This window comes from Parastagonospora nodorum (genome assembly GCF_000146915.1).
Source record: "Parastagonospora nodorum SN15 chromosome Unknown scaffold_26, whole genome shotgun sequence".
Classification (NCBI taxonomy): Eukaryota; Fungi; Ascomycota; class Dothideomycetes; order Pleosporales; family Phaeosphaeriaceae; genus Parastagonospora; species Parastagonospora nodorum.
Genome location: NW_001884574.1, coordinates 368,249 through 395,133, shown reverse-complemented (window position 1 = coordinate 395,133; position 26,885 = coordinate 368,249). Strand labels below are relative to the sequence as shown.

Genomic DNA, 26,885 nt, shown 5'->3' with positions numbered 1-26,885 from the left:
GTGGAGCGTGATGCTTACGGTTCAGGGACATGCCGCTGGTCAGCGAGTCTCTTGACTAGTATCATTCTCTCTATGGAGATGGCGACTAGCGCACGATAGTTTGCATGATGAAGAGTAGTGTGTGAGTGAATACGCATATTCTATTTGGAGCTTTTGCCGCGTCGTTGATCAATTGTATCTATCTGCATGATATCTCGAGCACTACGCAAACAAGCTGGCAGCAGTGAAGTCTCTTGGGAAGCTGCGAATCCACCACAAGAGGCGGGTGTGAGGGACGCAAAGTGCTCCCCATAGCGCGTCATCTCGATCAGTTGTCATCTGTCACTTCAACCTTACTGCCGCCATGCCTTCGGATCCTCGCCTTGATTACGGCCAGGGTCGCGGCGGGGTTGGGGTCGCAAGTCATGCCAGAGTATGAGATATCTACGGCCTTCAACCTGAACAGGCGGTTCAAGGCGACGTACCACTCTGGGAGCCCAGCAGGGTCCGCTCCATCGGGCGAAGGCGAGATGATGAGACGCATCTTCATGAGCCACTTTCGGCCAACTTCGGGAAGCAGTGGGATCAGCTCCTTGAGGTCGGGCAGGCGGAAGCAGAAGGTGTGGGTGGAGAAGGAAAGGTAAACTGTCTCGGAGCGCAGTTGACGCGAAGTACGTGTGAGTGGCGTGAGGACTCCGAACATGTGGTGGTAGTCCTCGAGGAAGATCCTATGGAACGCGCCCGCTCGGGGTCCAGATGGTGGCTCTCGGTAGGTGAGCTTCGGCAGGGCTGTTCCAAAGGCGGTTTCCACATTAATCCTATGGCCTTCGAGGACGTCGATGAAGATCGCTTCACGCAGTTCGGCGGCAAGGTTGAGAAGGGGGGAAGCGTCCTGGTTAACATTGGCCCTGTTGCCGTGGTCAGTGCAAAGCTACGTTGTGAAATGAGAGTTCCTTACATATCCTCAGCTTCCTCTTGGGTCAAGCCATGAGTGGCGCTTGTGTCCATGACGATTCCTTCTGTCGTCATACTTTCAGTGTGTCAGGGCACTTAAGGGCAGAAGTTGAGCTCGTAGCAAGGATTTGTGATCAAAAAGCCGACTTTGATCAGGGCTGACAAGGCAGCGGGCGACAATTACAGTCGCGATTCCCCGCTCGCTAAATTTCCCAAAAGAAACTAGTGCTACTGTGGAGGGTGTGAACACTGACTAGTGGGGATTCCCCATATCAAAGTCGATCTGGCTCAGAGATCCGCTTCAGATCACACCACCGTACCAGCACATCACTGCTAAAATACACCATCAAGCAAAACAACATGGCTTGTCAGACTCCTAACCTGATCGCCTTGGGAGCCCAGCTGCCAGGTTTCGCCAACAAGAGACGCAAACTGGCGCCTCAGACTCCCACCACGATCGCCTTTGGGACGCCCGGGCCCCAAGACTGCTGCCCGTTTCTTTCGCTCCCTGGAGAACTCCGCAACCGCATCTATGAGTACGCTTTCCGTGTAGACCACATCCAAGGCACGCAGTACGATGGCTCCGTGGTGCGCAAGACCAACAACGAGTACAACACCATGGCGAGCAAATATACCATGACTTTCGAGACTCGCGACCCCAACAACTGGCGCAGCGTGCCCCAACAGCTCTCTGTGCTCCTCTCCCTCCCACAGACCTGCCGCCAGATCTATGCCGAGACCAATGGCATGCCATTTTCCGAGAACTTCTTCGACGTCGGGCTGCACGCCATCCAGCACTTTCTTGCCGTCGTACCACGACCCATCCTCGACGGCATCACCGTCATCAGCCTTTGGAAGAGCCCTGGCCGCATGATGGATCAGGCGGACAATCTGTTCCTTGCGTCACATGACGATGAGAATGCTCCCGGCGTATGGAGAACTCTCCTACGTCTACTGGGCGCTTTACCGTCCCTGAAAAGGGTCATCTTGAACGTGCGTGGCGGGGTGGAGGGGCTAAGGCTGGGGGTACATTGGGAGCAGAGGCTGAAGGGATACGTGGAGGGCATAGTTGAGCGCTGTACAGATCTGGAAGTGGAGGTGGAGTTGGTATGAAAATGTAGCGGCGAATGCTTGGGGATGAGGCACACCTGGCCATGTGTGGCAGCGCACGCCATTCTTCCGTACAGGCACAGTAGATATGAGGCAATCAACTTGCAACCAGTGAAAACTCAACGATATTGGGCGCTGTTTCGTGGAGACCCGTCACGCTAGTACATTTGCCCTAAGGTCGTTCACTTCGGGTCTGCGCAACGAACTTGCCCGTTGAACCCGAACATCACCCAACCATCTCCCTCAACTTTCTCAAAACGCCCAATACCCAGCCTAGATCGCCTTAAATCATGAAGTACGTTCTAAATTGCCCGCGTTGTATGCCGCGGCGGTTCATGTCCAGCGTAGATGCGTACTAATTCACAGTGTAGCAACACCATGGACTCTCCGACCTCCCCGCTCATGCGGCTACCAAAGGGTGTTCGTAAGCGGATTCTTGTATACGCCCTCCGCAGCCAATACATTCGATACCACAACCGCAAACTTCAAAAACCCGCCCCGAAAACAGGCGCTCATGCCCGTCAACGTTATTACTGGGCGGGACACTACAGATCTCTCCAGCCACCATTCCGTATCTATGATCCGCGGACCGGACATGATAGTTTCCGTTGGTTGTCGAGTCTCATGTCGCTATCGCTCGTGTCTCGCCAGCTTCGCAAGGAGACAGGACTGCTCTTGTGGGAGGTCAATGTCTTCCACGTAAGTACTCCATCACATTACATGATGATATTAAAGTCTTGCTGACGCTCTCCTGCCTCCAAGATATCCTTAGACCAACTCCCTCACTTCGTCGACATTCTCCCTCGTGAGGTCATCGGCTGTGTCAAGCACATCGGCATTTTGGACAACGCCCACCTCATGGAGCACATCGAGAAGTTCACCGCGCTGAAGAAGCTGCCTGCCCTCACAGGCATTACACTAGTTAAAATGGGTGGCGTGAAGACAGAGAGCGGTCTCGAGTTGGTCGTGCGTGCGATCAAAGAGTACGCGGGCAAGGAGTACAGCATAGTTGGAGTTTGAGACCAGCGTAGATGTCACTAGGGTGGAAGGGCTAACGGCTGTACACTTGTTATTGAGAGCGATAGATAATACATGGGACCCAGTCTCCAAATGAACGCTGCAAGTTGAGGTCGCACTTCATCGCTGCAAACTCGCGCTAGCAAGCTAGTCCCGCATTATCTTCACTTCTCTGCCCAGACAACAACCACCGCATCGTGCACCACTTATCCTCGGACAACAGTACAAGATATTCACAGATCCAAACAAGTTCCGCAATCATGACCACAAACACCATGTCAGTGCTAGCAAAGTGCCGTCGTTTCGTATTTCACACTGACTTGAATATAGCATCGAGCGCAACCGCACCTCCTCTCCGCTCCTGCGCCTGCCTCAAGAGCTCCGCGACCAAATCTACGGATACTTGCACTACACCAGCTTCCTCACCAAGGAAGAGGGTCCCCTGCCGAGGATGTACTGCAGGCGAAAATTCCGCTACCTCGTCCCCAACGTCCTCGCGCTCAGTCAGGTGTGCCGGCAGCTGCGCGACGAAGCGGATCTGCAGTCATTGACATTCAGTGTCGTCGAAGAGGACGGAGGAATCCTTTTCAACACGGTGGTGATGCTGCCCCGCCAGCAGGGTGTCACTTGGGTGAATTGGATCAAAAGGCTCCCGACAAAATAGCGACCTGGAAATGGCGTTTGCTTGAGCGGCGGCTCATCAGGTAGCATGCAGAGACATTTTTTTGGAGAACTCCAGCTTTCCGCAAAGTAGCTTAGTGTGCTCTTAGTCAGAATGAATTGTGCCCCCCTCCACTCTTTTTCTCTTGCACTCATCCACCCAAGTTCATTTGATCAAACTCGCACAGAAGACAACCACTCCATCCAGCACTCAACTCTCTACACGACCTTTACACAAAGTCTGCCATGGAGTCTATGTATGTTGAAATCGACGATTGTGATGTTGTGTTTGATCCTGACTTCCACACAGCACCGACCTCAACCGCCGCACCTCCCGCCTCCTTCGCTTGCCCGGCGAGATCCGGAACCAGATCTTCGGCTATCTCTTGGACAGCACCGACCTCATCAGTATAGATGATAAAAGACGAAACGGATACGGCAGAAATTACTGGACGGGCCTGGAAATTCACTTCTCCGAAATTCTTGCCATGACGATGGTCTGCCGACAACTGCGCGAAGAAACACAACGTCGCCTCTTCCAAAACAGCAAGCTCTTCACGAGGTGCTCTGGCGACGCTCTTGTAACAATGCCAGCGAGCATAAGCGCTCTCATCACAAAACTGCACGTTGATCTTGGATGGTACCATCGTATCCAGCGGCACACCGGGGAAAGCTTTTGGGACAGGTGGACAGAACTGGAGCAATTGCCAAGACTGGAAAAGATGGTTGTAGTCCAGCGCTCGGCTGATTGTGAGCGACCCTTACTGCCAATGATCAACATGTTCCGGTGGGAGGTGAAACAGAAGGACAACATGGGCAAATCTGGAGTTTGGGCGACATATGCCTGGAATATTAGGAAGGAATATCTTCATGCGGAGAACTTTTACCTCCATGAACAGCGTCTCTACGAAGCCGGAGGCGTGCGTGACTGAGACTGGAATCATATCTTCAGAATACGGCATTGGAAACAAATGACTAGTGGTATTAGACTCCGTAATATCGTAAAGTCCTGAGTGTAATAAGATTGAGGGTGAACGCTAGCAGGAGTCTATCTTCTCATGCGCATAGTCTGAGTACGGATATTCCACATGGCGATGACCAAAACTGTCGGTCCGACACGGACGTGTGGACGTGAGGCAAGCTTCACCTATATGTAACTTGGCTCATCCCTGATTTGTGATACCGGTATGCCGTACTCGCTAGCCTTTTGCTCTACAAACTGCTAAGTCAGAATGCGCTGTTGGCCCCAAGGCCGTGTTCTCTCTCGTGTCAGATTCCTCCTCCGATTTCCTATGAGGTCAGTGGTAGACGGCGTGAACCGAACACTCCTAGGACTCGAATTGTCTTTAGCTCCAGGTGCGAAGGGTTTGGATACAAAGACCTCGTTAGAAGCCACATTTGATGGAATGAATTCCTGACGACTGACTTGGGAAGTTATAGCTGCTAGGTCTGAGAGCTCCAAGCGAGTGGCTGAAGCAGGACGGAAATTAACTGAGTACTGTACTGGGAAGACGTCTGCAGTCTGTCCAGGATAATCCTCGTGGGTGGCGATCGTGAGCTGTACATGAAACGGGTTGTAATGGGCATAGGATCCCAAAGGAAACCCGTTGAATGATTGGGATTTGCGCTGTTCTCTAGACCAAAGGCCGAATCATGGCACTGTTTGAAGGGCAGGGAAGCTAAGATCATGGGTGTCACGGGACTCCCAGCCGAAATTGGTTCGTACCATTGTCTATCGCCAGCATGATATGATGGATTTGGTACCTGTTTCATAGGCAGCCCCACCAACCGCCTGGCCGTCGCCAGAAGACCATCTTGCACGATACACCCCAATCTGCAACATGAAAATCAAAAGCCCTCACGGAGAGAATGATGATATTTCAGCTGGAGGTCTCCATTCAGATATGCGCAGGCGTAAGATCGTGCCGTGGCACATGTGGCTGAACAAGCAATTCCAAAGGGCGCAGACCTGGCCATGCACGATTAGACACATTGCTTAATGTCCACTCTACCTCAAAGCCATAGGAGAGCCCAGAACAAGTAGCTGAGACTGCGAACCAGTTGTGTAACCTCAAACATGTTGTGAGTGAGGAGAAGACATGGTACGCGATGTGCATCGGAGCTAACCAGAAGCGCTTGGAGACAAAGAAACTCAAGAATTTCATTGAAGGTGCATACTGTTCAAGTACCACCGCGTGTTCTTTTCGACGATTGTTGATGCAAACAGCTCAGCTTCTTGGTAGTACAATGCCTGAGAAGCGCCACCACATGGTGTTACAACCTTGGCACTGATTGAGCTGAGAAGTGTGTCTCTTGTTCTCGATAGATCTAGGTACTGATGGTGAATTGTACCACCATGAGCCGTCCAGCCGTGCCTATCGGTAACGCCGTTCTGAGCATCCGATGAATTCACATCAGATGATAAACTAACAATGCAAGACACGGACAATACTACAGTGGGTCTAGAATACGTCTGTGATCTATCTAGCGGGTTTGGATACGTATAAAGAGCGTAGAGATCGCGCAAAGTGAATGGCTCAAAGCAAGTATACTCTACAGTTGCTCATCAATCAAGCCACCTCATCCTAAAACTCGTCCGACACATTTACCTTAGAACCAAACTTCTCGCCGAAATGTACATTACACACATTCTCGCTCTCACCGCATTCGCTTTTCTCAGCGGTGCTGAGCCAATCCCTGGCGATGGAGTCGACTGCCAAAAGAAGCCCGAGAGATGCGCGACGCCTGTCGCCAGCAGTGTGAGCACCAAGCAAGCAAGCAGTACAGTTCCACTCATGTCGACCACAACGTACACGACAAGCTTTTGCAGCGTCACCGGTTCGGTCGCCCTTCACCACGAAACCAGCTGTCTGGTACGAGCAAAGTTGCACGCAGATTGTGCACACGACAACGACGACGGACTACAGCTTGCAGTGGGGTTGCGAAACGAGTACCGTCACGGCTGCTTATACGATGGATAACAAGTTCGCTGGACGGGTTTGAGCGGCGGTATTGCGGGACGTTGAAGAAGGGATAGCATGAGTACTTTCACCCAGAGTTTTCCTCAAGACTATGCATCTCAGCGTCTCGCTTTCTATGATAGACACATCTAAGACTTCAACTCTTCTCAGATTTTGCCCAAATTGTGGCTGAACTCCACGAAAGCTCTCCTATGATTTCAGGGCTGGTGGCATTATTTCTTGCGTGATATGGCTCGCCTGGCTTGTCAGCGGCCACTTGTAATGTTCATGCCCCTCCATTGTTTAGCAGCATTGCTCTAATGCTGCGCTGGACTACAACGAACATACCAACAAGGCCCTGAGGAATTGTACGGCGTGAAAGCTTTTCATCGGAGAAGGAACAAGCATAACTGAAATGCAGACACGATGGTTGATTACCGCAACCACAATTCTACAGGGTGAATAACATGGCAATGAATAGCTCACAACGTTGGAACAGAGTCACTTCAGTTAGCCGTGATTGTACCACACCAAGTCACAGCTCAGCACTTGTAGTATCGAGTCCAATTTTGCTCTTATGCAATGTCACTTGTTCCGTTGCGTCTGCGCAATACGAGGAACGTGGCAGAGTTGTTGGGCGCCGGAGCATTATCGGACCGGCGAGTCTCAATGTCCCGTGCGCTGTGAATGCTTTCGAGGTCGCTATGCCACACCACCGCACTACGCCCCACTCTATACACATTCCAATCTGGTCACCTCTTAACAGAGTTTCAATGTTGGTAAACACGCATACACCCTTGGGCAGTCTTGGCTGGGCAAATCGCAATCGTCGTCACGGGATCGCAATCGAAGAGCACTCGGGCGGCTTACTTGGATCAGAAAAACCACCAAACAACTCTCAACACGTTACAGGATCAAGCCCACTCTTTCTGAAAACGAACACGCTGACCAGGAGCAGCGGTGCTTGACTACGCGCACAGTTGCAATCGCACACGGGGCGCTTCAGACACCGGAATCCAGCACACACCCTCGACCTCGACCAACTGCTAAGAAATTTTATACACCCGAAGAGGGCAGGACCATCAAGACAGGTGGGAAGAGATAGGACAAAGGCCATATGGCATCGTCGTCGGGGTACACGGTCGGAGGAAGAGCCGGAAAAAGACGCGCCCCCGATGTGGGGTCCGGCGGCCCCTTCCTCGACCTCGCCGTTCCTTACATCCACCAACACCACAACTCCAACGGCTAGAACCTGATCAACTGATACTCACGTGCGCTATGGATCCTCCCAAAGGACCAAAGTGCTGATGGTTCCGCCTTGCTTTTGCGACGAGGCGATCGAAGGTTGAGTCAAGTGGCTCCCGTTGTTGGTGGCCGCACTCGCGCCACGCCCGGGCAACATGATTGACAAGACAGGCCCACGAAGCGCAATCTTGACAACAACAGCGTAAATGGCAGCACAGCTCGAAAGGCGCTACTCAAGGTCTCAAAAAAGATTTTGTTGGACCGGCAAAATATCCAAATTGTTAAGGCGATGGTATCTGGACGGCATCTAACCACTTGCGCATCTGGCCACTCAACAAAATGTTCATCTCACTCGGAGTGTCTCTATCTCAACAAGATTCTTCGTCCCAAATCTGTCGGCTGAGACCTGGCACAAAGGCCCCCAAGCGCAATCGGCCAAAACATGCGATCGCGGTCACGCAACCAAAACAATCTGCGAAGCGACAAGGGTCATCGCATCGGCTCAACTAAGAACCATCTTCAGACATCATGCCAACCGCTGTTTGTCCGCGGGCAGCCAGTCGAGAACCTCTATGCGGGAGAAATGAGACGTCACGTCTCCCAGCCCTGCAACAACACTATCGCCAATGCCTGTGAACAACGCCTTCGCTGTCAGTGAATTCCGGGAGCAGCTGACTTCCGCGACGCCCGCATCAGACACATCCTCTTCACCTTCAATACTTTGAGGTCTTGAAAACTTCAAGGGCGATCTTCATCAGCCCATAGCCCAGGTGTGGCATCGGAAGCTTCACCAGCAACACTCCGCAGCTTACACAGCATTGGGCTTACTTCAGACGGCACTACATATGCCAGGAGCTGCGGCTTTCGGTACCTCAGACCTACTGTGCAGCTTGTTCACTTCGAGCTGATGGACTTCAACGTCCGAGGCTCAACTCGACAGCTCAAGACGCCAAAAGGGACACCCTACATGGCTCGCTCAGGACCGGCAACCTCGATTATCATGTCAGAAAGAGCAGGGAACATTGGAAACAAAGGTCCTACTGCTGTTGAACCTACCTCATCATCGATCATGACGAGAACAGGATCATGAGTGCTTCTCAGCGACTCACGTGCGATTCGTCATGACGTGTGCGAATCTGGACTTGTCAATCATGCCCGACATGGGCCATGCGACGACCCTGCCCCTCGAATTGAACGATTCTGAACTTAGTTGGCCATCAGCAGTACGAACTGCACGACGCCAGGAGATTCTAGATGTGGCAACCATGCCGGACACGGGTCGTGTGACAAACCATCCACCGCTTGAACAATTCTCAACTTTGCTGGCCACACGCCGTACGAATTACGGGACGCTCGCGAAGCCTGGACGTGTCAATCATGTCCGACATGGGTCATGTGACAAGCCATCCACCTTGCCCTGGTCAATCCTGAGCTCGGTAGACTGCTTGCAGTACGAACTGAACGACTGGTCTCTGCTCATGCCTTTCGACGGTCTATCGGACTACCGCGCACACAATGGCAAACAGCGTCTTAATAATCTTTTCTCTCACATATGGCATGCGGACTCCCAGTGCTTGCGCGGAGATGTCACTAAATGACATCTTGGCATCGACCAACTCTTTGTGTCCTTTTGTCGGCCACATGGCTAATCATGGGCTGTACCAAGCTCAGTCTTAATCCGAGTGGGAGCTGGGTCCACAACAAGATGTCAAGTGTCAAGCTGCATCTGAATGCAAGCTGACAATCTTGGAGCTTGGGGACGACCGGAAGTCTCCACCATTCGATGCTGTAAGAGCTGGCTCCGTGACAAGGCACGAAGTGTCCAGCTGCAGCATGCTAGCCGGCCGTCTCAAGACCTGTGGACGACGACCATACATCTCTACCATGCGGTGCAGCAGGAGCCGGCGCTCCGAAACAAGATGCGAAGTGTCAATTTGCCTGCAAGCAAGCGGTCGATCTTACAACTTGGGGATGACCGTGCATCTCACCACATGCAGCTGCGTTCTAAACACGACAACATGGCGACAGAACCTTACCTTCCCATATGCCACAGGTGGATTATCCCTCTGCTAGAAGGCGTTGATAAGGACGCTCATCATACCGTACGAGTACCGGCTTGAGTCGCTGTCGTGACACGGGTCGGCCAGGTGCGCTGACCCTTCACCCGTTTCTGCCCCATGCAAGACCTGTAGGCATTCCATGTCACTCCCACGGCAATGCAGCGTCATGTTACTCGTTCAACCTGACATTGTTTGGCGGCGTGTGCCAGCTCCCATGCTTTCTTTGCCACAGATATTCGCAGGGCTGCGTTCACGCGTTGCTGTGTCGCTCTGCTCACACAACAGCTGGACGTTTACGACTCCTGCAGCTCCGCCTCTCGATGTGCTTCTACGCACTCCGGTGTGGCAACGATGTGCCAGATGCGCTGTGCTCGTGACCACCGCCCTTGGCCATGCGGGGTGCTGTCGAGTGGCCGCCCGCCATCATCGGGAATGCATGTATTTGGATGCGTCGCTGCCATTCTTGCTGCGGCGCTCTGAATACCATCTGCCTTGTTCATGTTAGTGCAAACTTCTGGGGAGGACTTACTTGCGGCTCCCTCCGTTCGTATCGGTCCAACATCGTGTATGCGACAAAGAGGTGCACGTCCAGGAGCGATGCCCCTGTCCGCTGCCCATGGCCCTCGTGAGGTCATCATGGACTCCATTACATTGTATAACCCTCCTTCTCTGGGTGCAGCTGGTGATCGGGTACGCGTCGTCCTCGCCGGTGCGGTAATCGGTTCGTGTCATGGCCGTGGAGAGACGCGGGCCTGCCAAAAGGCTCCCATGCGGATCCCCTAGGATGCTAGGACCTGTTCGAAGGTCGGCAGGGCTATCTGTTATGTTCAGCGTGATGGTTGTTCTGTGGTTGTCGTCGTCGGGCAAGGTACCAATCTCGGAGGCCGCAAGCCGCTGCGAGACAGGAGGCGCTGTGAGCATCCCCCTTGGTACGGCACCGTAGCCAGAGGTATCCTTCGACGCGAAGCTACTGGGTATATGAGAAGACATACATGATGCTCAGCAGCATGTCCATCGAAGGCCTGCACTCGTCGAGGACGTGTCATGTGATGATGGATCGTAAAAGCGTAGTGGATACGGCTGTCTTGGCATGTTGTCTAAGTCGCTGCCGCTATCTCCCCTCTACACAAATTTACCCCCCCGCCGCAAGATCTCTACCGCAAATTTTGGCCCACGAGCCCCCTTGGTTCCCTGGCTTGCTACGATTCCAGTCTCTCCGGTGTTGTACGAGCAACAGCGTCCCAGGACGTTCCTCACAGTCTCTCGTCAGCACGCGCGAAAGTACAAGTCCACCCCGCCGAATACATACTGTCGTGTCGCAGCAATTGGATCGCGGTAAGGACGTGCCTCCACAACTCGCCCTTCTTAAAGTGGCAACAGGGTGCAAGACGACATTGTCGATAGCCTCCCTGCCTGGCCCTTGCCCGTATCTCGCTAATATTGCGGCCTCCAGCACGTCTAGCCATGGCCAAATCTCCCCTCCAGGCGCCGTCGCGGCGATCGGTGCGAGATTCTGTTATTCCGGCCTCCTCGCGCTCGGCAAACCGCACTCTCAACACGCGCAGCTGTGAGTAGCCACACTGATTCCATATTCCAGGTCGTACTGATGTGTCAGCAGCGAACTCTCTGCATGGTCCACGCCATAAGAGATCCACCAAGGTAGCCTATGTGTTCCAGAAGGCGAAGAACAAGCCGGCCGTGAGAGTCAGGAAGACGCACTCGAAACGAACTCACAAGACTATGTCAGCTCCTGGCCGTCGCATCCCGTCGCTACTTCGCTCAGCCGAGTTCACCGTTATGGTGGTATCTGAAGTGATAGAGTCTCACATCGATTATCTGCTGATCGAACCTCCTACATGGTCACCAAATGTCGGTCATAAGCATTCTCCAAACAACGCAGACTTGTATGCCTGGGCACCACCGACGGCACTCGACATCCAACAGCTGTTTGGAGCTGTTGAACTTCAGATCGAAGAGCTCATAACTGTTAGTGGAATCGAGACAGCCCAGATGACCGCGAATCTAACCAACAATAGTTCGTGCCGCTTTCTTACAAATGGGCCGGCTTCTGGCACCGTTGTGCTAAGGGTGGTTGGGAGCCAGCTGACGTTGCGAAGCTAATAGTGAGTATGAAGCAGACTTACACACGGTCCCGGATGCTAAATTTGTATAGGTTGCCTCTCGACGCCTCCCCGACGAGGACAAAGCTAGCATGGACAGGCGCGTCAAATCCCTCAAAGGCGCTCTGGGTAAATCGCAAAAGATTGCCATTGGTTGCCCTGCCACATCTACTAGCGCTGCCGTTCCCGCTCGCCCACACTTAGTCGACATCAACGTCAATAACGGCGGTATTGACTTCACCGCCTACAATTGGCGCTACCCTGGCGATTTGGGCAACCACACTTTCGGTTCCTTGGAGGAGGATTGTCTACTTCTGCGACTTGCGCATAAGGTCACACGTATGCGACCGAGGCGCGTTGGCCTTTGTAAACGCTGAATACACAGTCCCAATCGTCACCTATGCGGGAGAAACCCTCACCGCAAAGGTCTCTAACATCCATTCCGTCTTGCTTGTAGATTCCAGGGCGATGGCCTGCCGGGTTTTGGATAAGAAAATGGAAGTGGTTGGAGATGTGTAGTTGTGCCCGCGTGGCAGGGTATCTGGAAAACACTAGCTGTTCAGTGTAGACCGGACCCTCCCCTACGCCTGGATCCTTGTGAAGGACGAGGTGATGGAATTCCATCGTGTCGAACCATCTTCGGCCAGGACGGTGAAGCTGGTCGCGGTGGATGGATAGACTCAGGGTAGGCGAAAGTCGACCTGCGACGATAGGGACCTCTTCGTATAGTTGCTGGCAGCGGGGATGGCCCTGGCACGGGGGGAACGGTGCTCGCATATAGCCCTCCGAGGTGCGGTTAGGCCGCAGGGCAACGGCAGGGGTGTCCTCACTATTGCCATTGAGAAGGCCCAGGCGAAGAACTGTTGGGACATAAACTTGAGCGAAGTGGCCACATTCGCTGCCCGAAAAGGAATCCACATTCCGGCGCCTCGTCGCGCAAGCCCCACTACGGAAACTGCCCTCGCCGCAGCTGACAATGCGGCACTGCTTGCGTTCAGAATTACCTACAACAACCTCACGTAGGACCTGAGCTGCACGGCGCGGTTAGTTTGGACACCGATTCTCCACCCTTTTGGGTGCCTAGCGAATCAATTTTGGAAGGGCTAGAGCATCGTAAAACTTAATGATGGCTTACTTGCCCATGAAAACAATGCACATGTCTTGTGTAGATACCAAGGCCAGAAAATAACACACCACTCATAATCACTTTCGTTCCTAGATGTTGTATGCTCTTGTGACTACTTTGTATGTCTTTTCTGAAATATTCTTATTTAAATATTCACATCAATCCTGACATTCCCCTCCCAGGTCCCTCGGGACGAAATGTGACGTCAGATACCCGCCACATTGCACCGCAAGGCCTTAAACACCTCCAGATTGTCACATTAGAATCCATTCACTATGCGACGACGCCCTCCTGATACCCTCCTCGATCACTTGTACCCGTAACCACCGCCCGTTCCCTGTCATTTGGGATCGTACTCGCTTGTGTAAGACCTTCTGATTGACATGGTGACATGCAGCGACTGGTGACAAGCTGTAAAATTGAGTAACGCATCGACATAGCAACAGCCACCCTGCCATACCCCGTCTAAGTCCCATTACATGATCCCTGGTACCTCTCCAGCTCAATGCGCCGACGCATATCCTGCGACACCTTGTAGCTCTCCAACACTTCCGGTGGTGTGGTATCCTCCTGCGCAGTCTCCGAAAGCAACGGCCCAAACGGATCTTCCAGCGCACCATTCACAAAAGTCGAAGTGCCAAAGCTCGTCTGCATTGGCAGCGAGACGTCCCCCTCGGCGCGGCTTTCCCCAAACACGCGGTTGGCAATCGCCGTGACATGCCTTCGACGGAACCCCTGGTCGTCGATGCGTGCCCGAGCGATTGTCTGGCCATCGTCCCACGGTTGCCGGTTGACAAAGCACTTTCCGAGCTGGCGTTGGTAGTGTCTCGTGCGTCGCTCGTAGCGCATGCGCTCGATATGATCGAAGACGCGGTCGAGGTCCTGGGGTGGAGGGCCTGCTGTGGCGGGGTAAGTGATTGGGAGAGCTGATCGAGTTCGGCGGCGAGAAGCTTTGAGGACACGGTTTGAATGCGTAGCCATTGCCTTTTGGAGCGCACGATACCCAACAGACACCATGATCTTGACTGCCTTCATGGTCTGAGGAGACTTGTTCTCGGCCTGGACGTTTCCGTAGAGACGCTCAGGCGCTGAGGCTGGGGCGATACTGGGCAAATGGGTTTGGATGTCTGTAACCGCCATTAGTTCTACTACACTTCGAAAAGGTGAGAGATGAGGCGTACTCGGACAACTCGCACTCCGCACTAGCTTGGCCATCATGCTGGCGCTAAAGAAGGGCCTTGGCCGCTTTGGTGGCCGTTGATAGGGACTGGTTTGAGAGGGATTGTCCTTTCAAGGGGTTGGAAGACTTCAGTGTGACTTGATGTATGGTCCTAATCGTACATAAGTTATTTCGAGTTGAAGAAGTAATGATGGTGGTCGAGCGATACTTACGTTCAGTGGAGATGATGGGAGCTTATCTAAGGCGTGAGAAAGCCGTTGGCGGTTTTCACGGCATGGGCAATTCATTTGGAGCGCACTAGCGCCTTCTCCACAGTTATGGTATCAAGGCGCGTTAAAAAGCGAAACGAGAGACAATGCAAATCACGCATCGAGCTGCAGTGATGTCATCGAGGAAGGGCCACTAGAACTGTCGACAAGAATGATTCCCATGGGCTTGACTATGAATATATAATAAAAGGAAACGAAAGACCATAGACCAGAGTTTGATTCAAGAAATGATGCTCAAGGTCAAATATTCGATTCGACATCTGTCTTTAGCATCATTCTCGGCATGTATACAATTGTGTTGCATGCCCGCAATCGCTTTGATCGCTTCCCGAGGTCTGAGATCTACGCTTGTTATGCGGCCAAGCGGTCACTGAGGGGGGAAAGCAATGACTATACCTTTGTCCATACATGCACTTGTCGATGGGCAGGGCGTGGGAATGGCAAATTCAACTGACACGATGTTAAGATGCTATTCCATGTAAACTACGCATTAACAAGGACCGTACGTAACATAACAAGTGAAAGGCCATGATGTCACCCTGCACGGTTGCATCATGTTAATTTAGTTGCGGACGCGTGGTGCTAACGGCCGCAGCCGCTAATGTGAGATGTGTAAGTTTCAGAACGAGTGAGTAGAAACAGTCCCAGGGCTTCACACCACACTCAGCACACATACGCTGCACCTGCACACAGCAGATTCTATAGATCAATTCATTCGCTTTTGTCTTGCTCGTATAAATACAGAATGTTTTTCCATCGTCGGCAGCTACACGATGCCTCTTCAAATTTCAACAACCCCGTCCTTCCGTGCCATGACCAAGACGTCTATGCAACGAGTCTGGAAAGTTCCCCATTGCTAATAAGTACGCCAACTCTAGCGCTGCTCCGAGGCATCTCTCGGCTATCATAAGCCTGCCTCTCTGCTTTGCATTCCTTGGCTTGGTCCAGCACCTCAATCGGTGGCACTGAACCTCCAGTGCGAGGGCACGATTCGACTGGCGTATCGCTGCTCGTTGTCTTCAACACCACTGCCGTCGCCGCTGTCGCTTCCTTCATCCTCATTCTCTTCGTCCACGATGTTGTCGTCGTCATCGTCGTCACTGTCTTCGTCCTCGCCACTGTTGTCGTCTTCTCCATTGTGATCCTCGTGGTCGCAGTTCTCTGCAGTTGTCACCCCTGGAACGAACGGAATCTCTGATCTTCTGATCGACGCAACCATGTTCGTCCAGATAAGGTACGACTCAGGGCTCTCGACGTCGATTGCCGCACGAAGCTCCGTGCACGAGTATACTGCGGCTTTGAAGCTCCGCATGTCAGAGCTCTGCGCGAGTATCTGCTGGCATTGATACTGGGTGAATATCCTTACAAAGGCGTTCTCGTGGTTCTCCATGGCGCGGGCGAGACGAATATCCGCGTCGGGACTGCTTGACCAAAAGCCTCCTCGTCGGTGCGAGCGGCGAGAGAACAGGGTGATGTCGTTGTCGGATGATGATATCGAACCAGCCTGCATCTCGTGAAACAGGTTCTGGGAGGCTTCGCCGGAGAGTGGCGCTTCCGAGGGTTGCTTCACACCAGCGCCGATCGATATGGGCGGACTGGTTGTCGATCTTATCTCTAAAGTGGTAGTTAGCCATCCGCGCGGTGTTTGCAAGGTATGAGCAGGCACTTACTAAGGTTCGGCTGGGAAGGGACAGATTCGCTGGGCGTATCAAAACCCATACCCGGAGAGGCAGATCTTGGGCTGCTCCGGTACTGCTTAGGCGACGAAGAGGCGTCATCGCATTCAGTACCATTGTCTTTCGGCGGTACTGACGGAGCTTCGACAGTGGAGGAGCGCGATCCCGGTACTGGAGACACCATGTCTGCACACCCGGGCACTGTCGAGCTGGTAATGTGCTTGTCGGCAATGAAGTTGCGGCGGATGACTGTGTCTTAAGTCGGCCTCGGTAGAAATTCCCAGAGATTAAATTTCGGTCGCCTTGTATATCGAGAAGGGGTTGGGCGGCCACCTGGGAAGGTACCTGATTTGTTGCGACGTCGTTTCGATTTAGTGCGTACCGCCGACTGCTAATGATCTGCAATTCAATTGCCGTAATTAAATTTGGGGGCTTTTTGCTAGTAGGTTTCTGCGCACCGTGTGCATCGGCAGCGTGCCGACTACGCTTTTCCTCTTCGAGCGGCATCCGGCTACTACGACGGATCCCGCAGATTCTCGCCAGACAGATGCTAACCAGACTTGATACTTATGCTAAATACCCGCATTTCTAAGTCATTAGTATCTCATACTCCAACGCGGCAACCAAATGATAATACTGGAGAGTCGATGGAGCGATGAACGCCTGCCGGACCGATCGCACGTACTTCTGCGGGCATTGGAGCTATCAGAGACCCTCTCAAGCGCGCGAGTCCAATGTGGTAGAACATCGTGAGGCTCAAGGAGTCGGACAGCGGCCTGTCCTTCTGTGCGACCTCATGCCGCAGCAGCAATTGCGGCTGAAACAACTGCGGCTTCAAGGTCATATGACCTAGAGAAGTTGTGCAAATGTGTTTTGATCAAAGATTATCTCTCTGGGATGCCTTAGGGACCTCTTCGAGTACCAAATGTCCACCCCGCCGCGGTGTGCACTCGAATACGATTTCCAGATCCTTGCATACAACAAACTTCTCGAAAGGCTCCCCGTCAACCGCAACGAGCACGAAACAGACCTCTCATTCTGACACTTGATCCGCAGATTCGACGAGACTATGTGAAAGTCTCTGCTCTTCGACTAGCTGTGGCCTTTGGTATGTTGGTTGACTTATATGTCCCAGTTAGAGCAGCACCACGACTAAGCGCAAATGGCGAGGGGGAATGCACGATGGCCTTCTTCTGTCGCCACAAGAGATACTGGTAGAAAAGGCTTATATTTCAAGAGGCTGGGATACCAGTACTATACGGAGGTATGGGAGAAGGATATATGCGGCAGGTAGTCGTTGATGAAGACAGGGTGATATAGCTCTGAGCCTTTGCTTGCTACAAAGCTTTCCTCGACACAATTGTGTGTCATGGATGCTGTTATTAATTGGTAGAAAAGTTGCAAGCAGTAGAATTTACCCGCACGTGCACTAGAGTGTGAAAAGAGCAACAAGTTTTACAACAGCATCTTTTGATCATGTGCTTGACACCTGCAACGCGTTTTATAAGAGCGCTCCATTCTTCCTGTGAATGTATTCTGAATGAAACTGGTGGTGAAAAGCTGCCTACCAGGTTACCAAGGTCTCGCTGCAGGGGGGGCTTGTCAAGTGATCATCTGGGGAGGGCGTTCTCCTTCTCCACTTCCCACGTGACTTGAAACATCACGCCCCTACTCTATATATGCACAACTCCTCTCACCTCACCAAAACCTTCTGCAAACTGCGCTCCTCAACTAAACAGGTCGATAACTCAGTCTCAAGCACACCCGCAGCACAGGGTCTTGCACTTTTCAGTCGCCTCTTATTCACCAAAACAGACACGATCAACCTCACAAATCGACTACGCGATACACTTGCGCACTTGTCAAGTCGACTGAACATGTCGTTTTTCCCTCCATTTGAGATGGCCTCGCAATCCTTCCAGCAAACTAGTACGACATCCAACATTTCATGTGGACCTGTGTCTACGGTCCAGCCTCTATCATAACTGCTAACTTCTGCTATAGACACACCTCGCACACCAATCCCTCGCTCGGGCGCAGAGCTTTCGGTGGCCTTTTACAGGCCAGGTCCTACACCTACCGCAACGTTCGCCAGCTCCGGCAAGAAACCCACGAAACAGAAAGCCCTCGCGCAGAACCAGCCACAATACCTCACACGGACATTTCTACAACAGGATGAGCTCTGCCAGGAGAGTCATGACCTCCTTCCACTCCTTGCGCGTATTTTCGACTGTAGCGACCGTCTAGAAGGATATCATGCGCTGCATTGTGAGCAGATCGCGGGGTTCCGCTACTTCATACCAAACGGACGATTGGCAGCGGAATGGAGGTACTTCTTCCAAATTATTCCCAACCACTACATGCAGATGGTACCAAGCGAAGTCCGCTTCGCTTACGAGAACCAGAAGAGTCTTGAGTCTTGCAGCATGGAGGGTTGGGTCGAAGACTCCTTAGCTTGGACAGATACCCAAGAGGAAGAGCGTAGTCACCCTTACTACCGTCACTTGCGCGCCGATTATGAGGATTATGCTCTGCAAATACCTTCGCCGCAAATCCTGTCCGTGAAGCGAAAGCGCAATTCACCAGAGCCTGATCGTATCCGATCCTCATTGTTGAGTCCTAGAGCGAAGCGTCTTCGCACGTCGTCGCCCACAGACAGCGATTACAGCAAGCTACTTCGACCTGTCCAACGAAATGCACAAATACCGATGACTACTACGCAAGCCGCTTCCACCCCGGCATTGTCGCATTCTGCAGTGGCACCACACCCTCCTCAGGTACAGGCTACCGCATCGCTTGGCCTGCCACCTCCCGTTGCTTCAACAGCGCCTGCTGTCACAACTGCTCTGGCACATCAATTGATAACTCCGCGAGTTCCAATTGCTCTCTCTAAACAGGCTCGCAGCCATCCTGCACCCCCACAGCCACCTGGCACTGTCGAGCACACGGGACGAGGTAACGTCTCCAAAGCGTGGAGCAAAGAGCGAATTCGTGCCTTCACCCAGATACAAGGCTACCCTCGGCAAGAGCTACCCTTCTCTGCAGTCTCAGAGTATGGAGATGAGCTGTCAAGGGATCATACTCCGAAGTCTGTCGATCCACGGTGTTGTCCTTTCCCTACAACTATTGAGGAGAATCTGACGGTAAGTCTTCTTGTAAAGCGGGTGTCTAGGTGGGGCGCATGCTAATGATCTTTTAGTACATGCACCTTGCGTCAACTCTGAATCGAGAGATGTGTGCACGTGTGAAGAAACACTGGACGGCACAACAAATCGTCGTATACACGGTAAGAAGAAGCAGGGAACATGCTTTCGATTCATAGCTAACTCATACCAGACTCATGCGCTGGGGCTTCAGAATCAGAGCAGCATTGTTCGTACGAAACTCACGAAGCAGTTCCAGAAGTGCGTGGCAGGGTTTGAGAAGGCCAATCGCAACCACGTCCCAACCGCTTCGTTGACTAATATCTCCATGGAGAGTGGACTGATTGGCGGCGACAGCATCACTCACGACTACTTTCTCCACGCTATGGGGAAAAACGTGGTCAACCATCCAGTCGGGTCGGCCGCTCAAATGCTCACCCGTGTGATTCGTCATGTTGTAGACGTCTCCCATGACAGGACCGCTCGCTTGAGTGAAGCAGCACGGTATGCTAGGGCATGGGGTATCACCGTTCCCGTGGGCGAGCGCATGAACAGCAACCTGGATATCGCAGACGTGCCTGACCCGGTTGCTTTGGCCACTTCCAGGGCTGCGTACGTGACTAAATTTGGTCATCTACCGTAGACAGATTGCAGAAGCCAAATCCGCATGGTGTCAATGGCTTCTATGAAGGTTTATTTGATACAAATGAAAAAGGCTTTGTTCATAGTCTTGATTCCCAAATGTCTCAAAAGTTTTGTACCTAGTTTGTGATCAGGTGTCTTACAAGAACCAATTAGATTGATGTCGCGCTGCTTCCACTTGTTCTGAGCGTTCTAAATAGCGCGTAGATTTGCATACGCTGTACGAAGAGATTAACAATCCTACGCTCCGTATTGCTCATCATATGAATCGCCGCGGAAGTGAATCACGAGTGATTGACCTATAATATATACCATCCATATTTCAAGCTGCGTGCCGAAGTCTTCTTTCGATAAACGAATGTGGTCGCCCGACTGAGTGTAGAGGGTATTAATTAACTTGATTACATACATGTAACAGTAAGCGATACTTCACAGAACTATTAGGTTACATGCAAAAAAATCGTGGTCTTCTCTCAAATGCCTTAGCCAAAGCGGCTGGACACGAGCAATTCAAACTACTTGAAATGAGGAGTCAGTCTACCAGCCTTAAAGCTGAGAAGTTGCAAGTATTAGAAGAATGTGTAGCGTCCCATTACACTCATATGCCTCGACTGCCAATCGCGTCGCAATCATGCTGTGCTGCGTTATCCTTATATGTATACCTACTATCAGGCTTGCCCTCGTGCTTACTCCCATGTTTTCTCAGGAGCAGCCTGGGATTTGAGATTATATCAAGGCCGACATAGCACGATAACCAATTTTTACTTTAACGATACGCCAACTTCGTCACAAAGATAAGATTGCCTCAAGCACAAATGTATTTTGACTCCCAAGATGATTACTGCTATATGATGCAGCCATACAAGCAAACCACTCTCCGGTCACTACGGCGGCTAGATCCCAATGGACTTTCCTTTGAAATTTGGAAGGTTTTATGGTGCATTGCCCTATCATTTCGATTTGAGCTCGATGCTTTAAGACCATTCACGAAGTGACGTAAAGCACGTGCCTCTGGTCCGTGCCCACGGTCTTCCAAAGGGGACCCAAAATACAGCTTTCTTTGACCTCGGATCCATTTTCAATAAGTAGTTCGAAGTCTTCTACGCAAATTCAACTCGCATGACCCACTCTCGCGCCTGCGCCTCAACGTCACGAGAACACCGCTCAGCGACTGCGCTTGGCACCACGATACAAGAGTATAGGTCAACACAACTGAACGTCATTACGATACCGGCTAGCAATCCCTCCTCACGCCCGTCATAAACGTGTCGCAAATCGATCACATGATCTCGAAGCCGTGCCGAGTTCACGTGAGCGTTCTGAGTCCGCGGCAAGTCTTCGCGTATCCTCGAGTACTCCAGTATGTTCACATGACGCGTGGGTGTCATCTCTTATGATCCCGTCTAACCATACCATAGACGCAGAGACTAATTGGTGTGATCAATACAGCGCGGGCCGCAATGGCTTTGGCCCAGAACGTAGTGCCAACCGGATCTGCTGCTAAGAATGATGGTATGTCCTGTACGAGGTCTCACTATCCCACTGTACTGATATTGGAAGGCGCAAACCTTGAGCAGTCTGTCTCGCCTATGTCTCCACCCGTCACCGCCGCTTCGACACCCCGACCGCTTGATTACGATCGCCTCGTGGCTGATATTCCATTCCTTCCAAAACCGCTTGCCAAGATAGTGACCATTATAGTTCGAGGCACAGAGAGCATGCGTCCTTCCAGCAGTGACATGCTCGGTATGGAGGGCGGCGTACGCTGGTGGAAAGTCCTGGAACCGGGTCGTGGGGTATTATACTACGAGTGCGCTCAAATGTGTTTCATGTGGCCACCCTACTACAGCGCAGCACCCGAAACCGTCAAGGAGATGCTTGACTTCATCCGTGCCGCCGATGAGAACGACGATGCTCTCCAAGCGGCTGTGAGGAAATACTCTCTCTTCGAGACCTACCAGAAGGAACGAGATGAGCGAGCCCTTGCAAGAAACCGTAAAGATTGGGTCGCTGCGCCAATACAAGCAGAGGCTGCTCCTCTGAAGCGCAGGTACAACGATCGAGAAGATCTGAATGACCAGTCGAGCCACTCGCAGACCGACTCGCCTCCTCGTCGCGTCTCCCGCGTAAAGCGTCGGCGGCGCATTGTAGAATCTGACGAGAGCTCATCAGAGGCGACCGACCCACAGCCACAAGCCAAACCGAAGTCCGTGAAGAAGGCCCCAAAGCAGAGGATGCCCGGAGAGCTCATACCGGGCAAGAAGTATTACCACTGGCCTCCAGCTCGCCTTCGTGTCTTCCGCGACATCAAAGGCCTCGCTGATAAGGATCTACCAGTCTCTGCACTTGGAGGCCCCCAACATGAGCTCGAGAGCATATGTACATCAAGCGCAGTTGACCTTCGGCTATGCAATGTAGACATGAGTGTTGAAGAGATACTGACAGTAAGCAACCCATCATCTCTTCCCGTATTCAAGCGACTGATAAGAGTTCACAGTACTTTCCCCGTCATACTGTGTGGCGTGAGGTTCTTTGGAGGATCATGCAGCACTGGCCTGCGGTGGACATCGTGGAGTTCATTGTGAGTCTTCCTGGGTCTTGTTCGCAATAAGCACTAATTTGCGCAGTACTGGACACGAAGCCTTAGCGGCGAGAAGACCGTCATGCGCGCTACTATTCAGAAAGAGTTCAGGGAGGTCAGGACTTGGGCCGTGAAGAAGCTGGGAGAACAGAAGCTGGCACAAAAGGATGTTGAGGGCACGAAGGCGGTTTTCAAAGGCAGCACGGTGGAAGGACCGAAGACTATGGCTAACATGGCTAAAATGAATCTGGACAGCGGCAATACTGGCTGCGACAAGGGCGAACCGTTCGATTACTACGTTCACGACCTCGCAGAGGGTGTTCAAGACGACCATCACCCGACTGGAAAGGGTGCACAGCTTCTGACCCGTGTCATAGAACATGTCAGGGAAGTTGGAGACCATGACCTCCTCCTCAGTGGTGTGGTTGAGTATGCCCAACAACACGACATCGTTGTGCCAGTGAGTGACCAACTCACGGGAGGAGTGGATGTCGAGGATAAAGCCGCCAGAAACCGACACAAGAAAACAGTGGCTGATTCCTATGTTGCAAAATTTGGTCATCACCCCCGATGAGGTGATAGGCAGTAGTTTCCTTGGCTGCCCTCTGGATGGTTGGCTCAGAAAGATGGTTAGATCAACCATGACTTTTGCGTAATAACTCGATTATACACTGCTCATTGCTGCTTGGATGTAGCGGATAATTTCAGAAGAATTCCGCGTTTGTCAAGTTATTGATCACTACAAGAAGCGCTTGCTGCAATGCTGGACTGATGCTCTTAAAGCGAGAAATGCCAGTAATTCTCATTTTTCTTTAATCCTCCTCACTTAAACACTGCGTACATGGGTAGCGTCCCAGATCACGCAGCATCGATATAGAAATTTGAACTTTGGCTTCGTGCCAAGTCATTGCAGAAAAGCAGGCGAATTTTCGATTATGTCTTGAAAGACGCCGAATGTATCACGTGACAACAACCCACAGTCGCTTTACTGCAGTCCCTCTGCAGTCTTGGCGCGACGCATCCTGATCTGCAAGTCCCCACGCGATCTTGTACTCGTTCAGTACTAGCGGGGTCGAGTGTTCATACCATACCATAGTCACGGCGGAAGCTAATGGCTCGATATCTCCACCTACGTTCTGCACAGCAGGACCACGTCACCAATTTAGTCGTCAACTAATTATATATCGACGAGTAAGTATTGCGCACAACATGAGCAGTGGGCTGGTTTGCATGTGTACTAACACTTTTCCCCTGAAGGCATGGCATCTCTCCACAGTATTTGGGCTCAGCCAGCCCTGTGCGATCGTATAGGGCTCTTCGTAATAGCTCCCTTCTCGCCAGCATGTCGCCAGCTCCTTCTCTATATGGTGCGAACGCGGCAGAAGCTGTATATGGGGTCGCCAACCTCAAATCCACACTATCGATTCCTCCACGGTGAACCATTCCTAGAATCTGAGCGCTCCAGATTCGATGATCCTTTCTGTGCTTACCCATATCTCACGGTACAGAGACTTCGCGATGAACTGGAGGACTTCAAGGGTTGCGAGGAAGTGCTGCACCTAATCAAGCTCATATGCGACTGCAGCGATGAGGTGTGGGATCAGCCTACTGACGTCCATGAGTGGCGCTCCTACCTGCGATATCAGGTCGAGGTCCCAGCCACTGGTCAGCTAAAGCTCGCATGCGAGTGGGTGCGACTTCTGACTATCTGTACCGACTACTTGGAGCAGGTACCACCCAACGTTCGTTCACAGTTTCATGCCCAGAAGTCTAAGCTTACTGTGGAAGACGTTCTTGTGTGCGCGTCACTTGCCTCTTGGATTTATAATCGGACCGAAGATAGCAAGAAGATGTGGAATGTTTCGGCTCTACAGCGCAACATATCCTGTGGCTGGGATCTGGAAACCGGCATTACCCAAGAGAACACATATACGCCTATTTGTCCCAACAAGGACCACATCAGGCTTGACAAGTCGCCGCAGGACATCTTGAACGGAAAGCCTTCTCACATGCCAACTCTCGCTGGCATTTCGCATGACTCTGCAAGACAGGGCGCAGTAAACCCCACTCGGCAGTCTCGAGCTACACCGACTGCAGTGGGGACAGGCACGCCCACAATTCCGTAGCACCTCATTGGCCTACGATTGGGTCTACGTCCACCGGGCGGAAAATCCTCATGGGAGTATGAATGGTCATTTGGTCGCAAGCGTGCGTGGATCGACCTTCATGGCACCCTCCCAGCAGATGCTTTGAAAGACTACGACAATGTTCACACCAGCAACTGCACTTATGAACACGCCGATATTCCACTTCTCGGCGGTATTTACGTCACCATCATCGAATTGATGTCGGTAAGTGCAAAACCGCGACCGCCACGTCGATCATGAAGTCCTAAGTGAAACCTAGTTTTTTCCTGAGCATCATAAGTGGCGAGCGATTGCCAATCGTATGAGGATTGCCCGTTGGTCTGCTGGAAAGATTCGCGAGTACATTGTGAGATTGTCCTTCACCGATAACTTTGACAAGAAACACGACTAACATAAATAGTTCTGGAGTCGACGACTACCTGTCACAGCATTGCGAGCTCACCTCGGCTCCGCAATGAGGTACCAGTCGGTACAATCGCAGACTTGGACAGAGGTACAAATCGATGGCGTGAGGGTCAACTCAGCGGCTGGATGGACTATGGGCGGCATTTCGACCGACCGTTCCATGGGCGAGCGAGCGCAGTACAGCCAGCTCTCCGATTACTTCCTCGTGGATCTGGCGGAGGGTCTGGTCAATTTTCCACATGGAGCAGATCGTGGTATTCTGACTGTTACGGTTCAACATGCGATGAACCATGGTCACGATCGGGTCAAAATGTCCAACCTCGCCAGCTACGTTCAGACTCAGGCCTTGGTTCAACAATCTGGCGTATCCTTGGCTCGTACAAGTATTGTATTTGATGCCGACAGCGCAGCTCTCCAATACCATAACCCAAGTTCACGTCGGAATTCGAGTAGAGTTCAGGCTTGGTGGAGCGCTGGGGGATATAGCCACGATTAGACCCGATGAGACTGGAGATAGGTTACCGGTTGCCTTCAAGCAAGCCTGTTTCACGGAGTGCTTATGGACGGCTCAAAGGTACCTTTGTCGGACACCTTCAAAATACTAACAAGTACCCGGATGCTCAGAAAAGCGCTCCAAACCACATGTGTATATATCCAATCGCAACCCGTACTGCAGATCTACATAATTCCACGGCTTACAATTTTTCCTCGATAATACGCTGTGTGTAGGTGCCGTTACTATGACTGGGTAAGTCCATTTACGATGTTCTGACGTCTGTCAATCCGCCTGCTTTACTGTCTAGGCGCGGGAATGTTCATATTTACTTGACAAGTGACAACAAACCATGAAGCTGCTTCGTTACTAACATCTAACTATCCTATTTTGAGCTCCTTTCATGCTCAGATCTCCGACAACACGAAGGTGAGGATATACCTCGAACTCTTTTAAGGCTTGTACACAAATTCACAGGCTTCCATGGCGAAACGTTTGGAGCTTCTACTGCTATTCCAAATGATGAGTCTGCTTGGATTCATACATAAGGTATTTAATGGGTAAAATACCCTTAAAAGGTACGCGTCTCTGGATGCTTACCGCAGCGCAAGATAAGTGGTAAGCCAATTAGATGAGTGGAAAGGAACCCGACTGAGCGGTATTGTACTCTTAGGGCTATAAATGTAGAATCTGCGTGAACGCGTTCGGGCATTTCTGAGATCCCAATTCTTATATCATTTTACATTTTCCTGTGTGCTGTAGCATCTATATGGGGATTTTCTAAGCTATCAAGTATATTAACAGGTACCACAGTGATCCTTTCAAGGCATGACCGTCCAAGAAGTCTGTATTGCAAGTCTCCCAGCAGCTCTTACAGTGCTTTCTTTTACGTCAACACACCGCGCGTAGTTAAGACCGGCAGATAAACCATCTTCTGCCTCCCGCCCCTAGCAGGGCCAAACTTGTCAACAATCGAGTCAGCTTCTCTCGCTTCTTAATGTCCTGCGCACAGGCCCCAATAAGCCGCTTGCAACATATCATCAAGTCTTTATTTGGAAGCTTGATTGACTAGGAGACCATCAGACGAGGAGCTTGGTTGCTAGAGCTTTTTGTTCGTC

The 26,885-nt window shown here is 51.8% G+C and overlaps 15 protein-coding genes across 15 annotated transcripts; 11 read left to right on the top strand and 4 right to left on the bottom strand.

Annotated features, from left to right (window-relative positions):
- Window positions 1-307: 307 nt before the first annotated feature.
- SNOG_13438 (hypothetical protein) lies at window positions 308-1,008 on the bottom strand (the record flags this gene model as incomplete). Its single annotated transcript, XM_001803598.1, has 2 exons — window positions 308-887; window positions 938-1,008. The coding sequence occupies 2 exons, from the start codon at window positions 1,006-1,008 to the stop codon at window positions 308-310; spliced, it is 651 nt and encodes a 216-aa protein (XP_001803650.1).
- A 285-nt stretch (window positions 1,009-1,293) lies between these two features.
- On the top strand, window positions 1,294-2,075 carry SNOG_13437 (hypothetical protein; the record flags this gene model as incomplete). The annotated part of the gene is made up of 2 exons (XM_001803597.1): window positions 1,294-1,863; window positions 2,018-2,075. The coding sequence occupies 2 exons, from the start codon at window positions 1,294-1,296 to the stop codon at window positions 2,072-2,074; spliced, it is 627 nt and encodes a 208-aa protein (XP_001803649.1). The 3' UTR covers window position 2,075.
- Window positions 2,076-2,421: 346 nt separating this feature from the next.
- Window positions 2,422-3,063, top strand: SNOG_13436 (hypothetical protein; the record flags this gene model as incomplete). The annotated part of the gene is made up of 2 exons (XM_001803596.1): window positions 2,422-2,746; window positions 2,816-3,063. The coding sequence occupies 2 exons, from the start codon at window positions 2,422-2,424 to the stop codon at window positions 3,061-3,063; spliced, it is 573 nt and encodes a 190-aa protein (XP_001803648.1).
- Window positions 3,064-3,320: 257 nt separating this feature from the next.
- SNOG_13435 (hypothetical protein) lies at window positions 3,321-3,724 on the top strand (the record flags this gene model as incomplete). Its single annotated transcript, XM_001803595.1, has 2 exons — window positions 3,321-3,337; window positions 3,391-3,724. The coding sequence occupies 2 exons, from the start codon at window positions 3,321-3,323 to the stop codon at window positions 3,722-3,724; spliced, it is 351 nt and encodes a 116-aa protein (XP_001803647.1).
- Window positions 3,725-3,966: 242 nt separating this feature from the next.
- Window positions 3,967-4,652, top strand: SNOG_13434 (hypothetical protein; the record flags this gene model as incomplete). The annotated part of the gene is made up of 2 exons (XM_001803594.1): window positions 3,967-3,977; window positions 4,031-4,652. 2 exons carry the CDS (start codon window positions 3,967-3,969, stop codon window positions 4,650-4,652), a joined length of 633 nt encoding a protein of 210 aa, XP_001803646.1.
- A 1,701-nt stretch (window positions 4,653-6,353) lies between these two features.
- On the top strand, window positions 6,354-6,723 carry SNOG_13433 (hypothetical protein; the record flags this gene model as incomplete). Its single annotated transcript, XM_001803593.1, has 2 exons — window positions 6,354-6,593; window positions 6,655-6,723. The coding sequence occupies 2 exons, from the start codon at window positions 6,354-6,356 to the stop codon at window positions 6,721-6,723; spliced, it is 309 nt and encodes a 102-aa protein (XP_001803645.1).
- A 1,644-nt stretch (window positions 6,724-8,367) lies between these two features.
- SNOG_13432 (hypothetical protein) lies at window positions 8,368-9,015 on the top strand (the record flags this gene model as incomplete). Its single annotated transcript, XM_001803592.1, has 2 exons — window positions 8,368-8,575; window positions 8,669-9,015. The coding sequence occupies 2 exons, from the start codon at window positions 8,368-8,370 to the stop codon at window positions 9,013-9,015; spliced, it is 555 nt and encodes a 184-aa protein (XP_001803644.1).
- A 61-nt stretch (window positions 9,016-9,076) lies between these two features.
- SNOG_13431 (hypothetical protein) lies at window positions 9,077-10,045 on the top strand (the record flags this gene model as incomplete). The annotated part of the gene is made up of 2 exons (XM_001803591.1): window positions 9,077-9,452; window positions 9,678-10,045. The coding sequence occupies 2 exons, from the start codon at window positions 9,077-9,079 to the stop codon at window positions 10,043-10,045; spliced, it is 744 nt and encodes a 247-aa protein (XP_001803643.1).
- A 268-nt stretch (window positions 10,046-10,313) lies between these two features.
- On the bottom strand, window positions 10,314-11,077 carry SNOG_13430 (hypothetical protein; the record flags this gene model as incomplete). The annotated part of the gene is made up of 3 exons (XM_001803590.1): window positions 10,314-10,476; window positions 10,515-10,955; window positions 11,025-11,077. 3 exons carry the CDS (start codon window positions 11,075-11,077, stop codon window positions 10,314-10,316), a joined length of 657 nt encoding a protein of 218 aa, XP_001803642.1.
- Window positions 11,078-11,449: 372 nt separating this feature from the next.
- SNOG_13429 (hypothetical protein) lies at window positions 11,450-12,482 on the top strand (the record flags this gene model as incomplete). Its single annotated transcript, XM_001803589.1, has 4 exons — window positions 11,450-11,552; window positions 11,583-11,971; window positions 12,022-12,108; window positions 12,159-12,482. The coding sequence occupies 4 exons, from the start codon at window positions 11,450-11,452 to the stop codon at window positions 12,480-12,482; spliced, it is 903 nt and encodes a 300-aa protein (XP_001803641.1).
- A 1,214-nt stretch (window positions 12,483-13,696) lies between these two features.
- SNOG_13428 (hypothetical protein) lies at window positions 13,697-14,371 on the bottom strand (the record flags this gene model as incomplete). Its single annotated transcript, XM_001803588.1, has 1 exon — window positions 13,697-14,371. One exon carries the CDS (start codon window positions 14,369-14,371, stop codon window positions 13,697-13,699), a length of 675 nt encoding a protein of 224 aa, XP_001803640.1.
- A 1,261-nt stretch (window positions 14,372-15,632) lies between these two features.
- Window positions 15,633-16,190, bottom strand: SNOG_13427 (hypothetical protein; the record flags this gene model as incomplete). The annotated part of the gene is made up of 1 exon (XM_001803587.1): window positions 15,633-16,190. The coding sequence occupies one exon, from the start codon at window positions 16,188-16,190 to the stop codon at window positions 15,633-15,635; it is 558 nt and encodes a 185-aa protein (XP_001803639.1).
- A 2,043-nt stretch (window positions 16,191-18,233) lies between these two features.
- On the top strand, window positions 18,234-20,142 carry SNOG_13426 (hypothetical protein; the record flags this gene model as incomplete). The annotated part of the gene is made up of 4 exons (XM_001803586.1): window positions 18,234-18,285; window positions 18,361-19,499; window positions 19,556-19,642; window positions 19,693-20,142. The coding sequence occupies 4 exons, from the start codon at window positions 18,234-18,236 to the stop codon at window positions 20,140-20,142; spliced, it is 1,728 nt and encodes a 575-aa protein (XP_001803638.1).
- Window positions 20,143-21,601: 1,459 nt separating this feature from the next.
- SNOG_13425 (hypothetical protein) lies at window positions 21,602-23,296 on the top strand (the record flags this gene model as incomplete). The annotated part of the gene is made up of 3 exons (XM_001803585.1): window positions 21,602-21,653; window positions 21,702-22,585; window positions 22,769-23,296. 3 exons carry the CDS (start codon window positions 21,602-21,604, stop codon window positions 23,294-23,296), a joined length of 1,464 nt encoding a protein of 487 aa, XP_001803637.1.
- A 768-nt stretch (window positions 23,297-24,064) lies between these two features.
- SNOG_13424 (hypothetical protein) lies at window positions 24,065-25,770 on the top strand (the record flags this gene model as incomplete). The annotated part of the gene is made up of 4 exons (XM_001803584.1): window positions 24,065-24,156; window positions 24,188-24,779; window positions 24,849-25,073; window positions 25,270-25,770. 4 exons carry the CDS (start codon window positions 24,065-24,067, stop codon window positions 25,768-25,770), a joined length of 1,410 nt encoding a protein of 469 aa, XP_001803636.1.
- Window positions 25,771-26,885: the final 1,115 nt, after the last annotated feature.